This window comes from Harpia harpyja, chromosome 10 (genome assembly GCF_026419915.1).
Source record: "Harpia harpyja isolate bHarHar1 chromosome 10, bHarHar1 primary haplotype, whole genome shotgun sequence".
NCBI classification, from domain to species: Eukaryota; Metazoa; Chordata; class Aves; order Accipitriformes; family Accipitridae; genus Harpia; species Harpia harpyja.
The window spans coordinates 32852829-32874895 of record NC_068949.1 but is presented as its reverse complement, the minus strand read 5'-3'; the positions used below and the strand labels follow the sequence as shown (position 1 = coordinate 32874895).

Here is a 22067-nt window from a genome sequence, read left to right as displayed (position 1 = left end):
ATCTGAACATTAACTTCTGGGAATTTAGAAAGTAGCTTAAAGCTGATGAAAGTATTTAATGCTTACTTATACTGATTTACCTTAAAGCAATGTTCACTATGTGTACTGAATGGATACTTGATACAATAGGGCAATATAACACACAATATAGTAACACGATATAATAATGTAACTAATTTCTAAAGCAAACTGATTACAATTAACTTTAATACTAAGAGCCCAAGATTTTTCAGGGGACTCAACCTGATCAAATCAAGAGCAGTTTCAAACTGTCTCTCTCGTTTCTTCTTTTCTTAAAAAAAAAGCCGCTGATCTAGCCACCAAATTTCAAAGTTGAAATCAGCCTCCAATGCTCATGTTATGTTTCTTTGGTGGCTGTCAAAACCCTGGTAGTCCACTCAGTAATTCTAAATAATCCATGAAAGGCAATTAAAAGAGATTGGAAGAAGAGTCTATCATCAACAACCTCGAAATTCTCTTTACAAGGGCCATCACCTAACAGTGAAGTACTGCAAGGGTCTATAAATTGAAAAAGGATGAAAAACTACACCATTATTCATTAGCCAAGAGCAAAAAGAAATGAAAAGAGCCTAAAAGTGGCCTCTTTGAAGAGGCTGGAAAGGGCTAGAATGAAAAGTCCTATACAACCACAAACCTTTGCCATCAGTAGTCTGCAGCCACATAGCTCCTCTGATCACAAGAGACTTGCAACAGCAGTGGAAACACTTAGAAATAAAGTATCTCTAAACATTACTTAGAAGTTAGTGAATAAAAATGTGTGAATTGTCAGTGCTAAGAAAGCTTTAGAAAACTGGAATAAACAGCTTCAAAGGAAATAAGCTCTTCTAGTAATTTGGCTAAGTTATTAATAAAACAAGCAAGACCCTTGTACTTGATTGGGAAGAAGGGGAATGAATCACAAGTTTTCAATGCCCTTAAGACTTCTGTATACAAAACTAGTTATCACTAGACATAGGATTTCTAATGTAAATAATTTAATCAGCTAGGCTTCATAGTACTGTCAGAATCATTTAAGAGTTGCTTTTGAGTTTTTACTGAAATATTTGATGCTTTGTCCGAAAGATGAGTTACACAACTAAACCAAATACTTCTCTACGGCAAATCATAGCATGTAAACAATCTAACCTATTTTTTATTAGAAGTCCAAGGTATGCAAAACCTTATTTATCTGGCAATTCCATTTTATCATACATCTGCCAAAACCCTGTCACACACTGACTCCCAGATCTTAGTAAGGCAAACGTAGTTTTGGCAAATTTAACTGACACCCCAACTGGGTGTTGGGGTTTTTTTTACAAAAACAAAACAAAACAAAACACCCACCACACAAAATTAAACACACACATCCCCCCATTACTTAAAGTCTTCAAACATTGACAGTTTTGTTCTAGTTCATATTCCAAATTTGAGAAGGTATTGAATGGCTATTCTTGCAGTTTCTCATTTGAGGTGTATATCCAAGAAGGAACAACCTAACACACCCTTGCTTTCGAAACAGTATCTTGCCAAGCATGCTCAGATGCAGGAACACAAGCACAGTTAGCATCTGTGTGTAATCCTCCTTCTCAAACTAGATGGAAACAAAATGAATGCTGCTGAATACATCCAGTAGGACACTTTTTTTTTAAATGGGGATTTTTTTCCAGGAATATTAGTACCTGTTAATTTTCACATGTGCTACATTCAACAAGTTTACCAGTGTAACTGCACGTGTAATTCTGACTACTACAATTTTTAAAATAGGGGTTTAATTTTGAAAATTCAATTTCAACAGTTAACACTGTAATTTCACATTCAGAAATAAATCTCAAAGTGAAAAATCACATCCAACTGGAAAAAACTCTCCTGTTGTACACAAAGTACACTGAAATGCAAAATTTACCAGTTGTCTTGCTCAGACACCTTCCTCCACAGACTACTGCTAATACAGACATGCCTACAGATAAAAATGAAGTAAGAAGAGGTTTGAGGATGGAGGGGAAATGCATGTGGGGGAGGAGGAGAACACATTTAGTATTGTATCTTTGAGGCTTCCCCAGTCATCTCTACGGGACAGGGCATTATATTCACGGAAAGGGAATCAAAACTCCAATATGAAGCTTAAAGAAAAACTTTAATATTCTGAAAATGCCATTAGAGACAGCATTATGGTTTTATATTCACAAAGCTTTATGATATAGCAACTTCAGACATATTTCCCAGTCATTTTAATCAAAAAACCTCTTATACTCCACACTGACATGAGAACCACTATCTAGACTACGTATTGCACCAACACTAAAATAAACTAGATGCTCTTAAATAGAACATTGACACAAATTCCTAGGGTGAAAAAAAAACCCAAAACCCAACCTACCTAGCATTCTGAACTAACTGTGACACTTTTGCTCACATTTACAAATAGGTAACACCACACTACAATAAAACTAAAATAATTTCTACCAGAAATAGCACAGGTTTCATGAGCACCCAGATTTCATGAACTCTGAAATGCAGTACTCTAAATATAAATGTTTCTTGACCAAATTAGCTCTCGGGAACACTATAAATGCTATTCTTTCTCACACTGTTTTTTTCTAGTCTCAAGAACCTGCTCCAGAGTCTCCATTCATGTCAGTTCCCCAATTCTGTCATGCTTCTCCTCCATGATGTTTTTTCCACGCTATCCCTAAACCAAACGTGGAGCATTAATGCCCTTTTAGAAAGAGGGAAAGTAGCTGAAGATATGCCTGAAAGCTAGTCTTGTCAAACACTAGCAGCGTTGTATCTATATCATTATACTCTATTGTGTTTGATAAATTTTAGATAAGCATCCTTAAAAACACTACTTGAACCACTACACTTAAAGACTTAAAGATCAAACAACTGAGAGAAGTGAGGACATCCAACACAGGAATTCTGCCACGCAAAGAAAGCCAAGATAACACTCCCATTTAATTTAATTCCACGTGGAACAAGACAGGAGAATGCCCATTAAAAGCAACGTGGGCTTGGCCCTATAAACTATGCACGAGGCACACAAGTCAATTTTACTCTTCGTGGGCTTCCTTCCGTACAGAAACTCAAAAAAAAGTATGAACTTCACACCTAAGAAAATACAGTCTTTGTAAGGTTAGAAGGCATACTGTACACAAGTTCAAAAAAAACAAAATACAGGAGAAGCAAGGGATTCAGCAACGGGCAGGGTGGAGCAGAAGGCGGGACAATGACCTAATAGGTCTTTTCTATCTTTAGTTTCATGAGCCTCTGTGGACAAGAGGCATCTGGATCACACGCTCTGCTCTCCAACCGACACACCACGGGAACTCGGGACGCGTCCCTTCTGGCAGGGCGGCAGGTGGGCGCAGCGCTTACCTGCCTCACGAAGTTCTCCGGAAACTCGGTGCTTACAACACGTATCCCAAGGTGACAGAGCTTACAGACAGGCAAGCTTTAGACAGAACTCAGAAGCAATACTACAAGTAATTTTTTAGCTACGAGCAGTACGACAAGTGATTTGAGTTGCCCGCTTGCCCTTACCTTGAACACTTTACCAAAAGCACCATCTCCCAGCTCTCCTATAATTTCCCAGAACTCCTCAGGGTTCAAATCCCTCTTGACGTGCTCGTATTGTTTCTTCTTCTTCTCACCGCCCAGCTTGAAGATCTTACGAAAGTTGAAGAAGGACATTTTTCCTCCTGCCGAGGGAGGCCAGCCTCCAGGCGCCCAGGCGGAGGGAGGGGGCGGGCGGCGACTGGCGGTGCCCCCTCAGCCCGCCGTGACCGTCCGGGGCAGGCGGGCGGTCCTGCCGGCCGCGATCCCCACGAGGGCCGAGGAAAGTCCTCACGCCGTCCGGGAAGCCGTCACCGCCAGGCGCCGAGAGGAAAACAACACCCCGAGATCCCCCCCCGGAGCCCCCCCAAAGGGGCCGGGCCCTCGACGCCAGCCGCAGCGGTCCTCTCCCGCGACGGGCTCGGCGGTCGCTGCCTACTCGGCCGGGCCGGTGACCATCGCGTCAGCAACAAGTGCCGGGCTCCCTCCGCGGGACGGGCGGCTCGGCGGCGGCGGGCGGGGCGGAGGACGGAGCCTGAGGAGAAGAGGGATCACGGCTCCCGCTGGAAGTGGGCAGCGGCTGCGCGCCGGGCAGGGGGGAAGCGGTCGCTCCGCTGCCCGCCGAGGGCGCTCCCGCCTCGGAGGACGGGGCGGATGTAGCGAGCGGAGGGGGCTGCCCCGCTCCTGACTCCCGGCCGGTGCCCTCACGGAGCGCGGCCCCGCGGCAGGGCCCCGGGTGGCAGAGAGGAGGAAGACGATGCTTCCCTGCCGGTCTCTCTCCCGCTCGCTCCCCTGCCCTCCCACAGAGCGGGGCCCGGGCGGCACCGTTTCCTGCGGGGCGGGGCGGCACCACCTCCCGCTGCTCCTCCCCCTCCTCCACCCGCCGCCTGCGCGTCCGCGCGCCCCGTGCCCCCGCCCCTCTTCCCGCGCTCCCGGAACCGCCTCGCGCCCCGGCCGCCGCCACCGCGCCAGCGCACGCGCGCCGCCGCCGCCGCCGCCACCACCACCTCCTCCTCCTCCTCCTCCTCCAGCGCATGCGCACGCGCCATACCGACACCACCACCCCCCCAACGGCTCGTTGCCGGCAGAGGTGAGGGAAGAGGCGGGGCTTTTCCCCCCACCACGTGACGCGGCGGCGCGAGCCAATAGGAGCGCGCCGAGGCTTCCGGCGGGTAAGTTGGTGTCTGGCCCCAAGATGGAGGGGAGGGGGGGACGACAACTACTCCCTTCTTCCTCACCCTCCCCTTCCTCCTCACTCTGCTCTTCCTCAGGGCCTGGGAAGCAGCGTTTGCGGCGGGCGAGTTCTCGTCCTTTTCTCCTGTTTTTCCTTGGGAGTAGGCTGCGTACTCGCAGTTGGGGGGATAGGGAAGTGACTTTTCCCTTTTGTCCGCTGGTAGCCGTTATGAGCGTGGCTGTGTGGAAAAGGGATCCTTTACCCTCTGCTGAATTGCTTATCTTGAAGGACGCTTTGCTCCTCTCTTATTTCTTCTCAGCTGTCCCGTGTAGGGAAAGTCTCCCCAGTCCTGTGGTGGAGGATGATATTTCCCAGGTAGGGGGACAGCTTCTTTTCAGGGCTGGTTGGATACGTTGAGTTCCTCTTTTCAGCGCCGGTAGAATCCTTCCTCCCCCACCCCCACATTGCCCCCAGGTCTGACTGTGGGAGCTGAAGGGCGTATGAGGCCCTCTTTGTCCGCTAGGAGCGTTGTGATGGCAGGTGGTGCCTTCTGGAGAGTTTGATCTTGGGAGTGGCACTTTGAGGAAGGTGTTCATAGAAAAAAGCAATGTTGGAAGACTTTCTTTTGTTTGTGGGCCAGTGCTGTTCCTAGACTGGTTTGTCACAGCATTCAGTCATAGCAGGGTGTGATGTTAATCTACTGCATGTTTGGTATCTTGTGAGATTTAATCAGTGGGAGAGGCTTGAATTTCCTTATCTCACAACCTTCTCTTCCCACAACTGATTCTTTCATCAGCCTGAAGTATGATTGTATTTTAACAGTTGTGTTGTTTGTATGCCACCAAATGTGTGGTATTTCTTCACATGAAAGCAAGAGGTGTTCCCATTGCCTGGATAAGGGGCAATTAGCAGACATCTTTGAGACAAAGCTTAGGCTATGACGGCAGGTAGGAAGTCAATCTTGCAGTTACGGCAATGATGTGAGACCTGACAAGGCAACAAACACCCAGTGAAAATCATGTAATGCCTTATCCTCATATGAACCTGAGTGCCCGCAGTTACCATTAAATTGCATTATAAGCTTCTAAAGATCAAGCCTCTGGTCTGTATCATTCTAAGACCATTTTATTAGCATGACAGTAGTTTGCTATCTAAGGAGGGTAGCCCATGTGTAAATTCAGTAATAATAATGAGGCATTGAGAGGCATCGGTTGTGCGGATCATACAGCAACCTCGACAGTCTCCTTGAAAGAAGCATGACTTTAAGGAATAGAAAGTGCTGGGATGAGTCAAGAAAGGGATTTCAGCAAAGGAGTTGTCTAATAGTACATGTGTTGGTAGTAATGAAGATTAGAAAGATGGTTCAGAAGGAAGTAAGGCCATAGACGTAGCCTGGAACTGAACTTTGCATCATGTGTTAACAATGTTTTAGCTGAAGCACGCTGGGGTAGAAGCCTTTTAAGCATATGTTGGTGTTGTATGTGGAGTAGTTAGTGGTGCTAATAGTACTTATAGTGTACAGGAACACACTGTGCTAGGCACTGTCCTGCCACAGAACAAGGAGATAGCCCCTGCCACAAAGAGTTTATGAATCAAACAACAATGTTGTGTCATGAGTTAATTTATTTAACCTGTATAAAATCAGTTTCAAAGGTAGTACTACTCTATGAATAGAGAGCCTTTCAAGTACTCTTGCAAACCTGATAGTAGTTCTGATTTGTTGTAATAATCAGTATTTGTTGTTCAAAAATTATGTTGGGCTTTGTACTGACCGCTTGGCCACAAAATGTAAAACTGTTGAGGAGGGTGTTAAAGCTGAGACTGTTTATGTGTGTAAGGGTAATACCAAGAAACAACTGCAATCCAAATGACCTGTTTTCCTTTCTCCTCTATGACCTCGCTGGCTGGCTGCACCTATTAACTTAATTTGCAAGTTTCATGCAGATAGTTTGGATTAAATACAATAACAAAGAAAGTGATTGATAAGGTTTCTCCAGTGTTACCAGCAGCAATATAGCTTCTGGAATCTTAATTTTTAAAATTCAATTTCTTTTTCGTCTCTATAATACCTTTTTTTTTTTTTTGTGCCCCTTCAGGTGGGATGATAGCTTTGATTTGGATGTTAAAATACAATGATGGCTTTAATAATAATTTTCATTTATTTTTAAAATTGGGTATTTTGTTTTTAACTTGCTTTCTCTTGGATGAAAAGTGCTTTGGGACTAATTTCCATGTGTTTATTTGAACTGACTAATTGATAGAGGATTGGGGAAAAAAAGGAATCCAAAGCCATAGCATGAAATCCTTGTATCCAGGCAGGATTAGCTTTTCTTTAGCCTCAGGGTTAATGTCATAGGGCAGCAGGGTGGGTGTGGGGTGTATGTGTGTATGTCAGAGTTTGTAATAATAACTGGAAATAAATGCAAAACTAAAAGAAAATTTCTTGAGCTTTATGTGAACAAATGCAGTTGAGCTTGCTGCCTTAACAAAGCTGGCAGTTATGGGACTGGGATATCAGGGTCCGGTTCTTTCTCAGCTCTGTTGATAAATGAACTTTTGACTGTAAGTAGTTCACATACAGCATCTGTATAATGTATCCGCTTGCTTTGAATATGTGTGCGATAAAACAGGTTCACTCAGAGCAGAAGAGGGACAGTAGTGCATCCTACCAATGACTAAATGTTAGTAGGTACTACAGATGTGTTGCTTTAGACTTTTATAAAGATAGTCTTCCTGTTCCAGAGAGCTTTTAATTCATATAATGTTGAAAATATAAGATGAAAGGCTGGCACAAGAAAGGAACAATTAATCTAGTGATAAAGTTTTGCTTTTAACTTCTGGGTTTTTTGCTTACTCTTTAACAAGTAATTCAAGATAAAAACATTGTATCTGAAAATGAAAACTGTGGCCCAGTTTCAAGTTTTCCCTTATTCTTTCACTCTAGAGTTACAGCTTGCTGCTCAATCCCAAAAATAAACTCTGTAAGGTGAAGGTTAAGCGCTAGTAGCAAATCCTTCCCAATTTGCAATGACTTCATGGTATGGAGGGAGCTGTATGAAGCCTGGGGTTTTTTGTGTGGGTATGTTTTGGTTTGGTTTTTTTTTTTTTTTTCCTGGTAGCAGGAGGTTTTAGCAACCGTAAATGTTTCCAGATGGTAAGGATAAAAAGGTAAAAGTGAGTTATAAGTATATTAGAATTTCTCCTTCAGGACTTTAATCCAATGCATTTTGAAAATTGAATGCTTCCTTAAAATGTCAGAGTAAAGATGTTAAAGAACTATCTTGGTTGTGCATCAAATATATTGGCTTAAAAATACCTGTAACTCTACTGCAGTCTTTTTCATCTCTTTGAGATTTAGAAGTCTCCCTTATACTTTCTGCTGCTTAATATCACCATCCTTTCCCATTGACTTCATCGCTTACATTTGCTACTGTTCCTAACTCTGAGTTCTACTTCCGTTTCATTTAAACTGCTCTGCTTCAGTTTCTCTTCATTGAAAATAAACACTTGCTTCAGAAAGTTAATTTGAAATGTGTTCTTCACAGCATATATTGCCCTTTCACTGCAGACCTACATCCTGTCTTCAGTTTTTTCAAAATATTTAATGGTGTATTTTTATATTGTCTTGACATTCTGTCCACCCACGCTTTCACTGATCTCCTCCAATCTTCTTTCTGATGTTTGAGTTCATTGAACTGCTGTAAGGTCACAGGTGGCTTGTTCGTGGTTAAATCTGAGGCATAATTCTTATTTCATCCGTCTTAATCTGTCTGTCACCTTTGGTACTCAACACTGTCCATTCTGTTTTCTTCATGTATGTGATGTTTTCATTGATATTTTTCCAGTTATATGGTGGTGTTTTTCCATAGACTCTATCATTCCTACTCTGTTCTGTTCCTGAAGTTAATGTTTTCTGCTGTATTAGACTCATTTCAGTTCTAGGTGCCACTGTAACTTCTAGATCCTTCTAGTTAACACATACCTTCCTTTTCAACCTCCTCCTTTTTGCATTCTTGGTTTTTGCCAAGACCTTGTGTGTCCAGCCTCTGCATCTGAAGTTATTTCCAAAAGCTGCCTTGCTTCCCTCTGTATATGACTCATTTTTCCTTGGAGTTTGGGATTTTATGGAATTAAGTTCTGATACTTCGCCTTGTACCACCATAGTTTTACTAACTTCCCTCAGTCTTTCAGGCTTTATGAGAAATTTTTGGTGATTCTCCCATACCTGACCTTTTTTTCCCTTCTTCTGTTCATCATCATTCATTTTTCCTTTCCTTCTGAATGTGTTGCCTTCTCATAGGAGCACCTCAGTTCAGTGGATTATAAATACCATGGTGTTTTCAGTCTCCTTCAATGTTGTGTATTGACCTTAAAGATAATCCTTTTCTTTCCTCTATGACATTTCCATCTTCTTTGTGCACATGCCAAGTTTTTAACTTTTTGTCCTTTTTCTGTGACCCCTCTACACTTGCAATGCTGTACCTGACTCCTGTGTCCTAATGCTCTAATTAATGGTGGTAAGTACAGAGGAGCTAGTAGTATCATTAGTTAATAACCCATGTTTATGTCAAGGTGAAGAAGGAAATATAAAAGAGGGCTAAAAAAAAATCTTTTTATTTCTTTATGATGTAAGAGGATGGCCTAAAAGGCTGTATGTTTTCCTCCAAGGAGCATCATGTTACCCATTTATTGGAAGCCTTGAGAGGGGAGACTGTATTGTATGTAGCACTCTTAAAGCCCTTCTATTAAATGTACAGTTGATAGATCTGTAGTTTAGAGACTTTTATTTCTGTTCTGCATTTGAATTTTAAAGCTGTCTTCATAAAGGAGCAAAAAAGAGACTCAGTTTTGTATTTTTTTGAGCCTTTCTGATACGAGTAACAGGAATAGTTCAGTCATATATAATACAAACAGAAAAAAAAAAAAATGCCAGAGGTTAGACACTCAAGAGGTTGCCCAGATCTCATTAGCCAGTATCAATGCTCAGGCTCCTATCAATAACCTGGAAACTATACATTACATGACTTTTTTTGTCTTTCTTTCTTTCTTTTTTTTTTTAATATGCATTACTGTAGGACCAGTTAATCTAAGAATTGCCATAGAAACATGTGGGATTTGGAAGCTTCAACATATAAGGATATTACTTGATGTTTGCAGTAAAAAAATTGAGCGTTAAAATGTTTAGGAATAAGATTGATCTAATTTTGGCTTCAGAAAAATCTGTGTGTTTAGTCTAAATTGGTCTAGCTTTTTCAGTAGTCAGTGAGGAAAGGTATCTTCAGAGGGCAATTCACCCTTTCCCATTTTAGGTACTTCTCTCTATCACACAGTATTAACTGTGTGAGTTGAGTTGTCCTGGAAATGTGTGATGGGGGTTCTTCTTCCTACCTATGGAGATACCATTTCCAGCAGAACTCTTCAAGTGCAGTTCTCCTGATATCAAGCAACACCTCTGGGAGTGATGACAGAGCAAATATAAAAGTTGCCAAATTACCTCAATGTTTCCAAGTAAACAGATGATGTTTTGTTGAATAGGATTTATCTGAAATCAAATGTCAGAAGAAAAAGCAATAATATAAATATAGAAATCCTGAATAGGGATCAGATATTTCAACAAACAGTACAAGAATATTTCTTGGAAACATATTGGGTCAAAGGTGTTCAAGCTTTAGCATGTTAACTTCACTGAAGTTATTGCAAACAAAAAAAAAAATGTTTTTCTTATTGCTTCTAGTTGGTCTGCAAGAAAACCACCTTCAAGACTGATATTCGGAAACATAGTCGTATATAATTGGAGGGGTAAGTTGTGCTTTTTTACTTATTTGAGTGAGAAGCAAACCTCAGATTTAATGGAAATTGTCAACAACTTGAAACTTGCATAGGTGATTCTCTTTATTGATTAACTGACTAATGCAATTAAAAACTTCAGGTCCTCTTTCATGATAAAATTTTTCAAGAAGTCTGGGTACTTTCTGGTTTGTATTTAACTGAATAACTCCTTTTATAGGAATTTTCAGGTAATATTAAAATACTGAGCTCCATTGGTGGGTAGCTGCATTTTTTTTAATACAGTAGTTAGTCTAATAAAAATTCCTTCCCTCCATGTCTTGATGACTATAACAATCTTTCACAGAATGAATAGGTCTATCTAGAGTATTGATTGCTTTTTAAATAATATACAATTAAAATACTACTACTCTTAGCTATAATGCTGTATTCCTTCTAACCATTTTACTAATTTGAGATTATATTTCATTTAAAGCAAAAATCTATTTGATCAAAACTGTACATGAACACAAGGCAAAGTATTTAAAACTTGCAGAGCCCCTTCCATCTGATGGATATTAGAAGCTTTAGTTAAGTCACATGAAAGCATGTATTACAAATGCTTCACCATGTTTGTCTTTCCTCCAGATGGTAATTAGACCTTTTCCTCTTGCATAGCAGTCACGAGCTGATTTGCTCTTTTTGTTTGTGGCTTTCAAATTTGCATTAGTTCACATAGCAGCTAGGATTAGAAATTTATTAAGGGATAAAGATAGCTTTGCATCTCAGTATTGCTTTCAGTCAATACTGGCACAAAAAATGTCTGAACAAAAAACCCACATGTGTTGCTGCTTTTCTTGCTGCAAATCCTGAATTTCTTCCTCTGTTTCCCAGGAACCTTTTTTTCCAGAATGGACATTGTGTTCTCTTGTGATCCTGATCAGCTCTGGAATCTTGGGACTGAATAACTTGTTCTGTAATATAAAAATGAGTTATTTTTAAATCTGTTTTTTATTATGGCTGGCCAGCCAGCCAGCAAACCCAATCTTGGTTATGTGGTAAGCATAAGCAGGAAGTTTATTATGCCTTTTACAACTATTATTAAAAAAATACCATACTGAGAAGTAGGGAACATTTCACACACACAAAAAAGGACAATCTGACAAAAAGATGGCACTGAATACTACTGATTCTTTAGTACTATCCCAAAGAGAGACATTGCAGTGGGATAATATTGGAGACATGTCTACTAGCAAAAAGGGGAAATAACATTTAGAATGTGAGATACCAACTGCTTATTAATGTAAAGCTAGACTTCAAAATATAAACTGATTTTACTGAGAAAACAGCATAGTTTTTCATTGAAAAATGTTATTTTTATATTACAACCATGTTTAAAATAGTTTCTCTATGTGTAATGTTATTCTCTTTTTACCTAGATTTTTATAAGCTATTGTGTAATTCTCATTTTTGAGGCAAAAAAATAGTTTACTATGTGTCATAAAGTAGAATTTGGTTTTATGTAGGATCTCTTCTTGGTACAGCAGCAATGTGTGGAGCTGTAATAATGTGTCAATTGTTAAGGCAAACAGCAGCTATTGTGTGTTCAACAATAGTATATGCAAACTTTGGGCACTAGGACCTGCTTATGAGAAAACAGCGTATTGTGACGTGTGTCTTGAGTGCCCTGGAATCTTTACTTTTTTGACAGAAGGGACCATTAATCTAGTATCTAATCCACAAAATTATGTTTTATAGTACACCACATGATATTTATGGTTTAAACCAAAAAAGCCCATTACATTAAGTGGACTGAATTTTCTATAGCAGAAAATAAAATTACATATAGGAAAAATAATTCCTGTGGCTTCTGGCCGAGTTGTAATATATTGTTCTGGATGCAGTATACAGGTGTGACTTACCTTCAGAAGCATGAGGTAGGAAGTGGCATCTATTCAAACACAAATGTAATTAAGGAGACACTTAAATCTGTTTATAAAAGGCTATTTGGTTTTTTTACATACCAAGAAGTTGGCAATAGTAGTGACTCTATCATGTTAGCTGTGACAGTGATTCGTGTAGGGAATGTAAGAAGTTGCAGCCACAGTCATCGGTGAGGTAATTTCTTTCAAGAATCTTAACAGTGTTATGTCCGTTTGGTGCCTTCCTGTTGGATTCAGAAAAAGTTTTTAAAGGTGGGCAAAAATCATTACTAGCAAAGTTGTCTAGCCCTCTTTGCTCTGTAGGGAGGAAAGCTATTAAGAAGATACCCATGTTGCAGGACACGTATTCCGGAACAGTTTTGGTGTGTTCTATATCAGTCCTATATCAGCTCTCAGCGATGAGATTTGGACAGACCTCAGAGGGAGCATCTGTAAGACATTCATTATTTCAGAACATCCTAAGAGAATTACAAAAATTGCTAACCCAAAAGTTAATAGAGGACAAAGTCTCTGGATTTTTAACGGGTCCTAATAGAGTTTGGGAGCTGAAGATAAGGGATGATGAGCCAGCTTTCCTTAGCTGAGAAGAAACTACTCTTCAGATCATTCAAAGTTCATAGAATGCAGTGTAAGAGATTGTGCAGAACAGTTTGTCATAAGGAATCAAGAGATAGCTACACACCTTTGGCATTTCTAAAACTTTTTGATTTTGTAGGTCAGAGCAGCCTGGGTGTAACTTAAGAAATCTTGTGCTTGATTTCAGGTATAAAAGTTCTAGTCCTCAGAAAGGAGGCACAGTTGCAAAAGAAATTCAGAGAGTAGTGGACTGGGAATTGTACCTTTTTTGATACAAAACCCCACACTTTTGATACTTTTCCTAGCTGTTGGCTGAGAGGACCTGTGTGAGGAGCATTAGAAAAGCATTATAAAGCTTTGTTCCAATGTGGGATGATAGTTCAAACTTCCCCCAGTAAAAGGGAGACTACTGTAATAATACATAGAGTCTCAATGCTTTTATTTTTTTAATCTGCTGCCTTTCATTTTGCCCAGGTTTGCCTTTTGGAATGTCTGAACTTTTTTCTACAAGAAGTGCCTTCAGACAGGCAGTTTTATGAGTCTTTATTTGGAAGAGAAAAAGAATAATTTTGTGGAATAGCATAAAAAAAATAACCAAAGAACAAATGCAGCTGGTCTAGAAACAGAGATCAGTGTCAACCTAACTGTATTAATCTTTCCAAGAAGAGTAACAGTTAGGTCTCAATCTTCCAGAAGAGCTCCAAATGAGTAATCTCAGTCTCTAGTTACGCTCACAAAATATATGATGGTCCTAGTTGTCTCTGAGACTTCAAAATTATTCTGACTTGAATTATTTTGTGTATACCAACAACAGCGCTATTTGGACACCATGTTTCAAGCACAGCCTCACAGTGGTCTGATATAGTTAAAAGGTTCACTTGTATAGCAAATAAAAACTTAAATTGATTTAAGAACATTAAACAGGTTTGTCATAATCTAATGCTTTGATATGTGCTGGGAACGTTTTGAAAACTTTATCACAACTGTGCACCTAGACCAAATGGTAGGTTAATTATTTTGAAGTCTGTGGTTGTAATGGCGTGCTCTGTTGTGCTATGAATGTTCATATAAATTCTGATCTTCTTCCAGAGGCTGTTTTACTTTATACCAGATGCATAAACTAATTTAAAGGGGAGGGAGGAAAACTTGGCTCTAGAAATTGAGTCAACTTTGTCATGGAGTTCGCAGGCCCAATAGCTTTAGAAAGCTATTAACCAATGCTTGCCGCTTCTACCCAAATTTCTGAAATTTTAAAATGTTCATTCAATAAGTGAATCTAATTTTATCTAAATTATTTAAATCTAAATTATCTAATTAATCTAAAGCTATTTTACACTGCTATACCAAAGCAGGAAAGCTAACTGTGTTGCCTTAAGCCACGTGAATTAGGTTTTATTCTCTTTGTTCTGAAAGTTAACTTGAACGAGTTAATATTCCTTTGTGTTGGATCTGTAAATTACATGTATCTGTCAAAAAAATTTTCTTTTGCCAAGAATGTTTGGAATCCTCTTGCTATCAAAGCTTCCATACTGCTGTTTTTCCAAGCAGCAAACTTATAAATAAGAAGTAATTTATTTTTAGTTTTGTTTGTTTTTATTTCACACTAATAACCGAGAACCTTCTCTCCCAGTGAAAGAATGTCTTCTCAGCAGCTCAGCTCATTCTGGCAGCACTGTGGGCGATTAAGAGCTTTCAGAGAGAATTAATCATCTTCATAGAATTCCTCCTGCCCTCACTCAAGACAGGTTAGAGAATTAATTGAAGAAGGTGCTTCAGCGTGATTATCCAATAGCTTTAAATACAAATAGCAAGTGAAGCTTTCTGACTATCAGTAGTGACTACTACTACCTTATTTATTGTAAGCTTACAGCTGTCCATGACAAATAAACATACCGAGCTAGTTTACTGGTCTGTTGAGTGGTTTGCTGATTTCTTAATACGTAGGAAAATACCTTGTGACTAATGTATGGGACAAGGATCAGAAGGATCTTCTTCTACTGTTTATTGTATTGTACACTTCCTTGTTAGTTTTCCAGACTCATGCTTTTGGAAAATTGGGTGCCAAAACCTTGTAAGAAGGTTTAACTTGCATATAAAACAAGTTGCAATGCCAAAGAAGGCAATCTAGAACTGCAAGCTTTGTCCCTCTTCCTTCCAAGGCTGCTGTTGTTGGAGGAGCCAGTCTGGTCTCCTGCAGCCACCTGTGCCTGTCCAGAAGGACTTCTAGGCAGTGCTGTGGAAAGGAAAAAACAGAGAGAGGTAAATACATTACAGGTTACAACATGGAGACATTAACTCCACTGGAAGACTGTTACACAGTAGTGGTGTCAGTTTGTTGAAAAAAACAAGGCTTTTTTGCTCCTACCTATAATCCTGATTACTATAGGCATTGTGGGCAATACCTTTCTATGTTGTTGATAGACGCCCTGCTGGCTAAAGTTTGTGGTGATGGGTCTTTTGTCTTGCACCATCTTCCCTTGCCAGGGAAGTGTATTGTAATATAATCTAATGTAGTTAAAAGACATATGAAGTTTAGAATTTCAAGCAATAACTTTAAGAAAAATTCTGTAATTCTTTCTCTTTTTGGTAAATGTGTTATCTCAGGAGGTTAGACAGATGTTAACACTTGTACAAGTAACACTTCAGGAACTGCTAAACTTCTGGAAGTTCAGAGGAGTTCTAGCTCTCTTAGTTTTGTTTCAAACCCATTTTTTTAAGTTGGAGTTGTAATTGCCTTGTATATAAGGCCTACAGGACATGTAGTGCCCTTACTGACATTTGTTACAGCATGTAGCATTTAAACTTAGAGGACTTCAGATAAGCAGCAGCAGAGAGTAGTCTATTAGGAAAGACTGAAAGTGTTTACCCTACTTTGATTTTTTTTTAATAGAATCACCAGGTAGGAAGTGGATCCAAACTGACCTTATGTTACTGTTTGATAGTTTTCTAACAGCTGTAAAGTTGATATCAATACACATTTTTTCAGGAGCCTTTTGTGTCTTTCAGTGACGTGTTTTGGTCTCGGTGATGTTTTTTTGTCTTGTTACTGGTGTTGAAAACTTGCTTGTCATTATGTGTTTTTAAAAAGTCTATTGGTGAGTTTCATTTTTAGAGTGTGTACTCCGTATTATCTGTAACCAAAGGCTTTACTTTCAAGCTCACTAAGATCTACTTGTATAATAAGATATTGGGTTTGTTTAATTTAAAATGTTGTATGTGGCCTTGGGTAATTAAACATTTCTTGAAATATGGTGGTTTTAACTGTATCATGCTGGAATTGTGTCTGCTGATCATGAAGAATTGAATAATACTCATTTGTCGCATAGGCTGTTGACTCAAACACAGATGAGTTCAATTCAGATGACAGAGGTTGTTACAAAACCCAGCTGTTGACTCTGCTCCTCTTTCCACAAGTTGCTTTCTCTGTGGCAGGGATGGCTGACCCATGAAGCAGTTCTTTAACAGGCCCAGTTTGTAGCCTGATTTATTCAAGTAAACCAATGGTGACTTTGTTTTAATGCACTGGGTTGGTAACTCTAAGAGCTTAGGAGCTGCTTCCTGTGTAAATCATCAGTGCTACTATAGTAGTGGCAGTCTTTGGAGAAGAGTGAATGCCTGGTAGGATGCTTAAGCTGCCTGTATTTGTGGGTAAATATTCCCTGCTTCTGGTTCACAGCTAACTTGAAAAAGAATCTTTGCAGCAGTCTGCCAGTAGTTGCAGACAACTGCTGGCAAGATACCTTTTCTATGGCTCCAAACAATTCATCTCAAACTAAGGAAATTTTCTGCAAGAGCTTTGGTTGGTAACCACATCTGGAGAAAAGACAACAAGAAACATTAAAACAGATACTCTTCTTCAGGGTTTCCATTTCACTGGGATTGGAAGAAGACCAATTCTTAATCATTTACCATTTTTGAAAAAGGTGCATGGTGAATACAGGAGTAGGAGCCAGGAAATTTATTGGCCAGGGCTGATTCTGTTGAACAAATCACTCAGGTGTTAAATGGGGAGCTATTCTAACATGGCTACCAGGTGGACTGAATGGGCTTGGGTTTGGGTGGTGGTGGTGTTGGGAAGGCTGCCAATTTTCCTTGGTTTCCCTTCTTTCCCTTTTAGGATAATACCTTGCTGAGCTCACAAGATAACTCTGAGGATTATGGACTTGGTTTAATTCTCACTACAGTCAGGAAAGCTAACATTGATAGCATTGAGGTAAAAGAGACAGCCTTATTTTAATAGGTTAGTGTCTAGAATTATCTCAAACTGAGGCTTTTTGTTTATTTGTATTTAGATACTACTGTGTAAACTTTAGATTTTTGCCTTTGAAACAGAATTGTTTTCCCAAGAAGTGGTCCAAATAGCAGAATTTAATTCTATTTTTGTTTTTGATTATGCCTTTCTTTGGAGTTATTTTATAGAGGTAAAAATAGAATACAGATATCTTATATCTAATAAACTTGTGGACCAGATGCTTCTCTTGCCTTTTTTCTCCTGTAGCAGGATTGAATTCCTTGCACTACAGCAACCATAAAGTCATTACACTGCATTTAAAACAAAATGCAGAAAAGGATGACCTTTTGCTAGGACTCTCTATTGTTTGTATTGCTAAGCGTTATCATGGTCTTTCAGAAAAAGCCAGTTTAATCCTTAAACATTTATACATATAGTATCTGTTCAGAATTGTCTATTGTTAGCTATCTGTGTTCTCATTGATTGTAATGCTGTGTATTTCCACAATGCCTGCTATTTGCCCCTTGGATCTTCATTGTACAGGGTAGCTGTTATCTTCCTTGCTGATAGCATATCACCAGTGGTACCAGTTAAGAGCTGAAAACACTTCGAGCATAATGGAAAGTTCTACTTTCGCCAGGATGACTCACTAATTAATTAACCCCTGGGATATTCTGCCTGGGATGGAGAAGCTTCCTGAGCCAACTTAAGAAAAAGTTATGGGAAGATACTATTATATTGCAAAAGAGAAACTGATTGAAAGAGTTTTATTTGCTGTGTAAGAATTATGTTTTCCAATACTATCAATCTGCCTGAAACAAGCTTGGAAACTAACTGAAAAATAGATACTTTGTAAAGGGTGCTGCTTTGACTTAACATCTTCCTTTGCTATAGGAGCAAAAAGACAACTGCTGTTAACACCACGAGAAGAATGAACTTGTAATAGGAGTGTGTGGAGGCAAGCAGTACAGGAGGCAGTAAATATCTTTTCTTCCCAGCAGGCCACAAGCTTTTGGCTTTAAATAGGTCAATGTTCAAATGTAGCTACCAAGTGGCCACTTGGGAGGGAAGAGAGAAAATGGGCTTGGTTTTGGGTGGTGGCAGGGGTTGGGAGGGCTGTTGAGACTGTAGAGGCAAGGGGAGATGGCCCTGCAGAATGCTCTTCATGTGTCTGTCAGACATTGCTGAAAGCAAGTGAGTGGCTAGAGTATGATTTCACTGTCTCAGCCTGGTGTGGATGGAGTGTCTGTAACTCATGACTTCACCAGATTTGTCCTGTGGACTTCAAGAAATCTTGTGATGCCTTCACAGTGCTGGGGGTGTGATTTACTTTTTATCAAGGCATCTGTGCTACAACTGTAGGATTAAACTTGGTATGTCTAGCAGACTTGAACCAGCCAGGGTGGTTCTGTACATGAAGATAGATGTGATGGATGTAAATTTCTCCAGTGAAGAGCTGTAACAAGGCCTGGGAGCTAGAAGGAAGCTCCAGAATTTGAGAATTAACTTCCAGTAGTTTCTGAGATAAAGAGCTTTTGCTGCAGAAATCCTTCTCCCTTCAGGACAGGGTAGCAGTAAAAGATTTGGGGAGATGCTTCATTTAAGCTAGAAGCGTTGTGTGGACTTCTGGCTAGTGATCTGTTAACATTTGGGCATTTCAGACTTGACAACTGTTTACTGAAATACCAAAATGCAGAGATTTTTGATCTCCAGTGGTGCTGCTTCATTGATTTCCCCTCAGATGTACACATGTGCAGGGGTGACTTCTGCTTTTTACTCCAATGAGTGGCTGTTCATGCAAAATACAAGAAGTTAGACAGGCTTGTCACCCAATTCTCTCTTTTTGGCTTGTTAGCTCAGTCTGCCATCTGTCTAGGAGAAAAAAACGGGTGCTGAGCTATGACAGACTTTGTAACCGTGCAAAGTAAGATGTGGGGCCTGGTGCAGAAAGGAATATTACTTTGTATAAAAGATTATATTAGAGAACAAGACTGATTTTATCCATGTTTCTTGTCAGGGGAGAAATGCCACTAAAAGTGAACAGTTGGGGGACTGTAGCACCATTAAGGACAAAATTATATCTTAAAAGTTCCTGTTTGCGGGTGGGAGGCAGGATGACACTGCCTGGTAGTGCTTCTCTTTATTCCAACTCATTATGTGTTAACCTTGATTGACTATAGTGTGTATGTTTATCAATCGATGTATGAACTTTTCTCATTTGCCATGACCTTTTGTTGGGCTAAATTTATTTTTTCTTTTTTTTTGCAGAAACTATAAAAGCACAGTAACATAGGAACAATGCAGGCAACTTTGTACTAGAGACTGCTAGCAGAAAGAGAGTAGGATGGGGAAGACTTAATTTTGTTATGAAAATGAGCATGCTAAGTAAAATACAGGTTAAAATCATGTGTTTGCTTGGGAAAGTTTATGGTCTAAATTTAACATAGACTATAACAGGCAACTGGTGAACTGCCATAATATAAAGCAGCTTTGCATTATTAAGATCATACAGTTTATAAATTTCTACTGAGTAGTGTCTGCAATTCAGCAGCAGAAAAAGCGTGCTTCATGGGGACGCTTGAGTGTGAAAAGGATGGTTTTTGAGTAGACATTGGATGTGCAAAAGGGATAGGTTGGGAAAAGCTGCCTGTAGTGGGGAAAGAGATGTAAATCCAGGTGTAAACAATACTGTTTAGTTTGTTACTTGCAGGTGAAGTGACTGGTGGAACCAACTAAATCAAATATTTTCAACATCTTATGAAACAAATGACCAGTCTAAGGAAGGTCAAAGTGTCACTAACCTTTTGTTGCTTTTAAAATTTTTTTAAAAATTTGGAAGTTAATGTAATTTTCATCTGCAGTTCTTCTCACAATGTAGAGTAGATGTCAGCAACACTCTAGCATGTTGTGCTGCGCTGTTTTCCTGCCTCAAATTAAAGTTTAAGTGTGAAAACAGAAATCATGCAGAATCCAACCTCTGTTGTTTCTCAAAGAAACAAGATGCTATCATGATATTCATGGTGTGTTGCCTCTACATGAGTAGCTAGAAGTGTCTCCTGCAGACTAGAGAGATCACTGGCAACCCATAGCAGGGAGCTGCTCCCTCTCAGGAGACTGTAGCTGCCAAATCTCAGCCCTATTACACACTATTCAAAATCAGTCCACGTACCACCTTTGCCCTACACCTGTAAGTGGCTGACGCCCATTCAAGGGTGATGTGGAAAGCTTTATGGGAACAGTTTAGCTATCGATACAGGAGAAGCTAATAAAAAGTATATTGAGCTTCCAAATCTCTACAAGGATCCTTCCTGAATTGAATGCTGGGGTTTCTTTGATATCAGTGCTGTGATAAGCAGAGAATTCGCTCTGGTAATGGCAGAAAATATCAGGCATTAAACAGGGAAATCTGAAGTGGTAAAAGGGGAAACAATTATGAAGTTATTGGAGACCGTATGCCCAAAATAAAGAAGGGACAGATTTTTCTTTTATATAAAATAAGTATCCCCCACCACCGCAATAAAGCACAGGATGAACAATGAGGAGGGTATCTTATGAAAGGGAAAAAGAATGATGGGGGGGAGAAATAATCAAGTGTACAGAAAGTAACCAATTAGTATCCCACAATCCTGCTCTTTAAAGACATGATGTATTTAGTTCTCTGTTTATGGGTCTATAGAGGAGAAATCCCTCAAATTCTATTTCATTTGAAGGAGCTGGGCAAAATGCCGTTGTAGTCAATCTCTGTACTTGGAGTAAATCATCAGTATCGATACTTCAAATATTTCATGTGCTGATGCGAAGATAATATTGTATTAGATAAGTTACTGTGTCTCTTCATCAGCTCTGCTGTGTTATTGTGTGTAAAATCACAAGCTATTTTTTCATTCAGTTGGAACATATGTGAACAGCTCTTTACCTGTGTAGAAAATAATTACAAGTTCTTCTGTGTTCACAGGTTTTGAATGCAGTCCGAGTCCAAGAAGTATGAAGAAGAGACACCTTCTCTGCACTGGGGGATGGATCCTGTATTTTCTGCATTTGCAAGACTCTATATTAAAGATATAAAAGAAATGAGAGAATCTAAACAAGTGCCAGGTAGTACTTATATGTGTTGATTACGATGCACACAGAATTATAATTGATTTATGTTGTGCTCTTTATCAAGGGATTGCAGAATTCTTCATGAACACCAGTAATTTTCCATGCCCCTAAGCTACATGACATTAGTATCTTTAACAGTTCTAAGAACAACAGGTTGTATATGAAATATATATGAAAAATAAAATGTTTTTGTTCTAATGGCTTTTCTTCCTCTCAGATATATATGTAGGCACACAGAACCTCTTTTACATTAAGGTAACGTTGTGTTTCCTCTGTGTGGTAGTGCTTGTTATATTCTGATAAAGTTGATTCTAAAAATGCTGGCCCTTTCTGGCCATATGTGTTATATCTTCCCACTGTCTCTACAACATTTGAGAAGGATTTTATGCCTCTCTGTTGCAAAATTTTGATGGTTGATGAGATTGCTGGGTGTATGTGTTTTGCTTTTTCCTCTGGATATTAATATATTATGACATACATATTTATCTATTATAAAAGATGCAGGTTTCGAGGTTCTGTCTGCTTAATTTCTAGATATGATAAATATATAACATTCTTCATATATTTGAACAACCTTATTGTAAATTCCAGCATCTGTGCTGAATCTTAATACCACACCTTTTATTTCCTAACCATTGTTGGAAATCATATGCTTTGCAGACTGTTTCCTGCTGGTCTTCAGCCGGTATCACCCACGTGTACATTGTCTAAAGCAGCATGGGTC

General features: G+C 39.6%; 2 protein-coding genes across 6 annotated transcripts in view; one reads left to right on the top strand and one right to left on the bottom strand.

The window, feature by feature from the left end:
- SLK (STE20 like kinase) overlaps positions 1-4385 on the bottom strand; it is a 51823-nt gene extending 47438 nt beyond the window's left edge. For 2 of the 3 annotated variants that reach the window (XM_052798351.1, XM_052798352.1), the window contains exon 1: positions 3541-4385. In XM_052798351.1, coding sequence (XP_052654311.1) covers positions 3541-3690 — 150 coding nt within the window. In that variant the 5' untranslated portion in view covers positions 3691-4385. The remainder of the gene's footprint in view (positions 1-3540) is intronic. The other variant, XM_052798353.1, reaches the window with a different exon arrangement.
- A 231-nt stretch (positions 4386-4616) lies between these two features.
- Positions 4617-22067, top strand: part of STN1 (STN1 subunit of CST complex) — a 43246-nt gene continuing 25795 nt past the window's right edge. For 2 of the 3 annotated variants that reach the window (XM_052798356.1, XM_052798354.1), the window contains exons 1-3: positions 4617-4724; positions 10461-10525; positions 21198-21337. In XM_052798356.1, the coding sequence (XP_052654316.1) occupies positions 21205-21337 (133 nt within the window). In that variant the 5' untranslated portion in view covers positions 4617-4724; positions 10461-10525; positions 21198-21204. Of the gene's footprint in view, positions 4725-8990; positions 9244-10460; positions 10526-21197; positions 21338-22067 lie in introns of those variants that run through there. The other variant, XM_052798355.1, reaches the window with a different exon arrangement.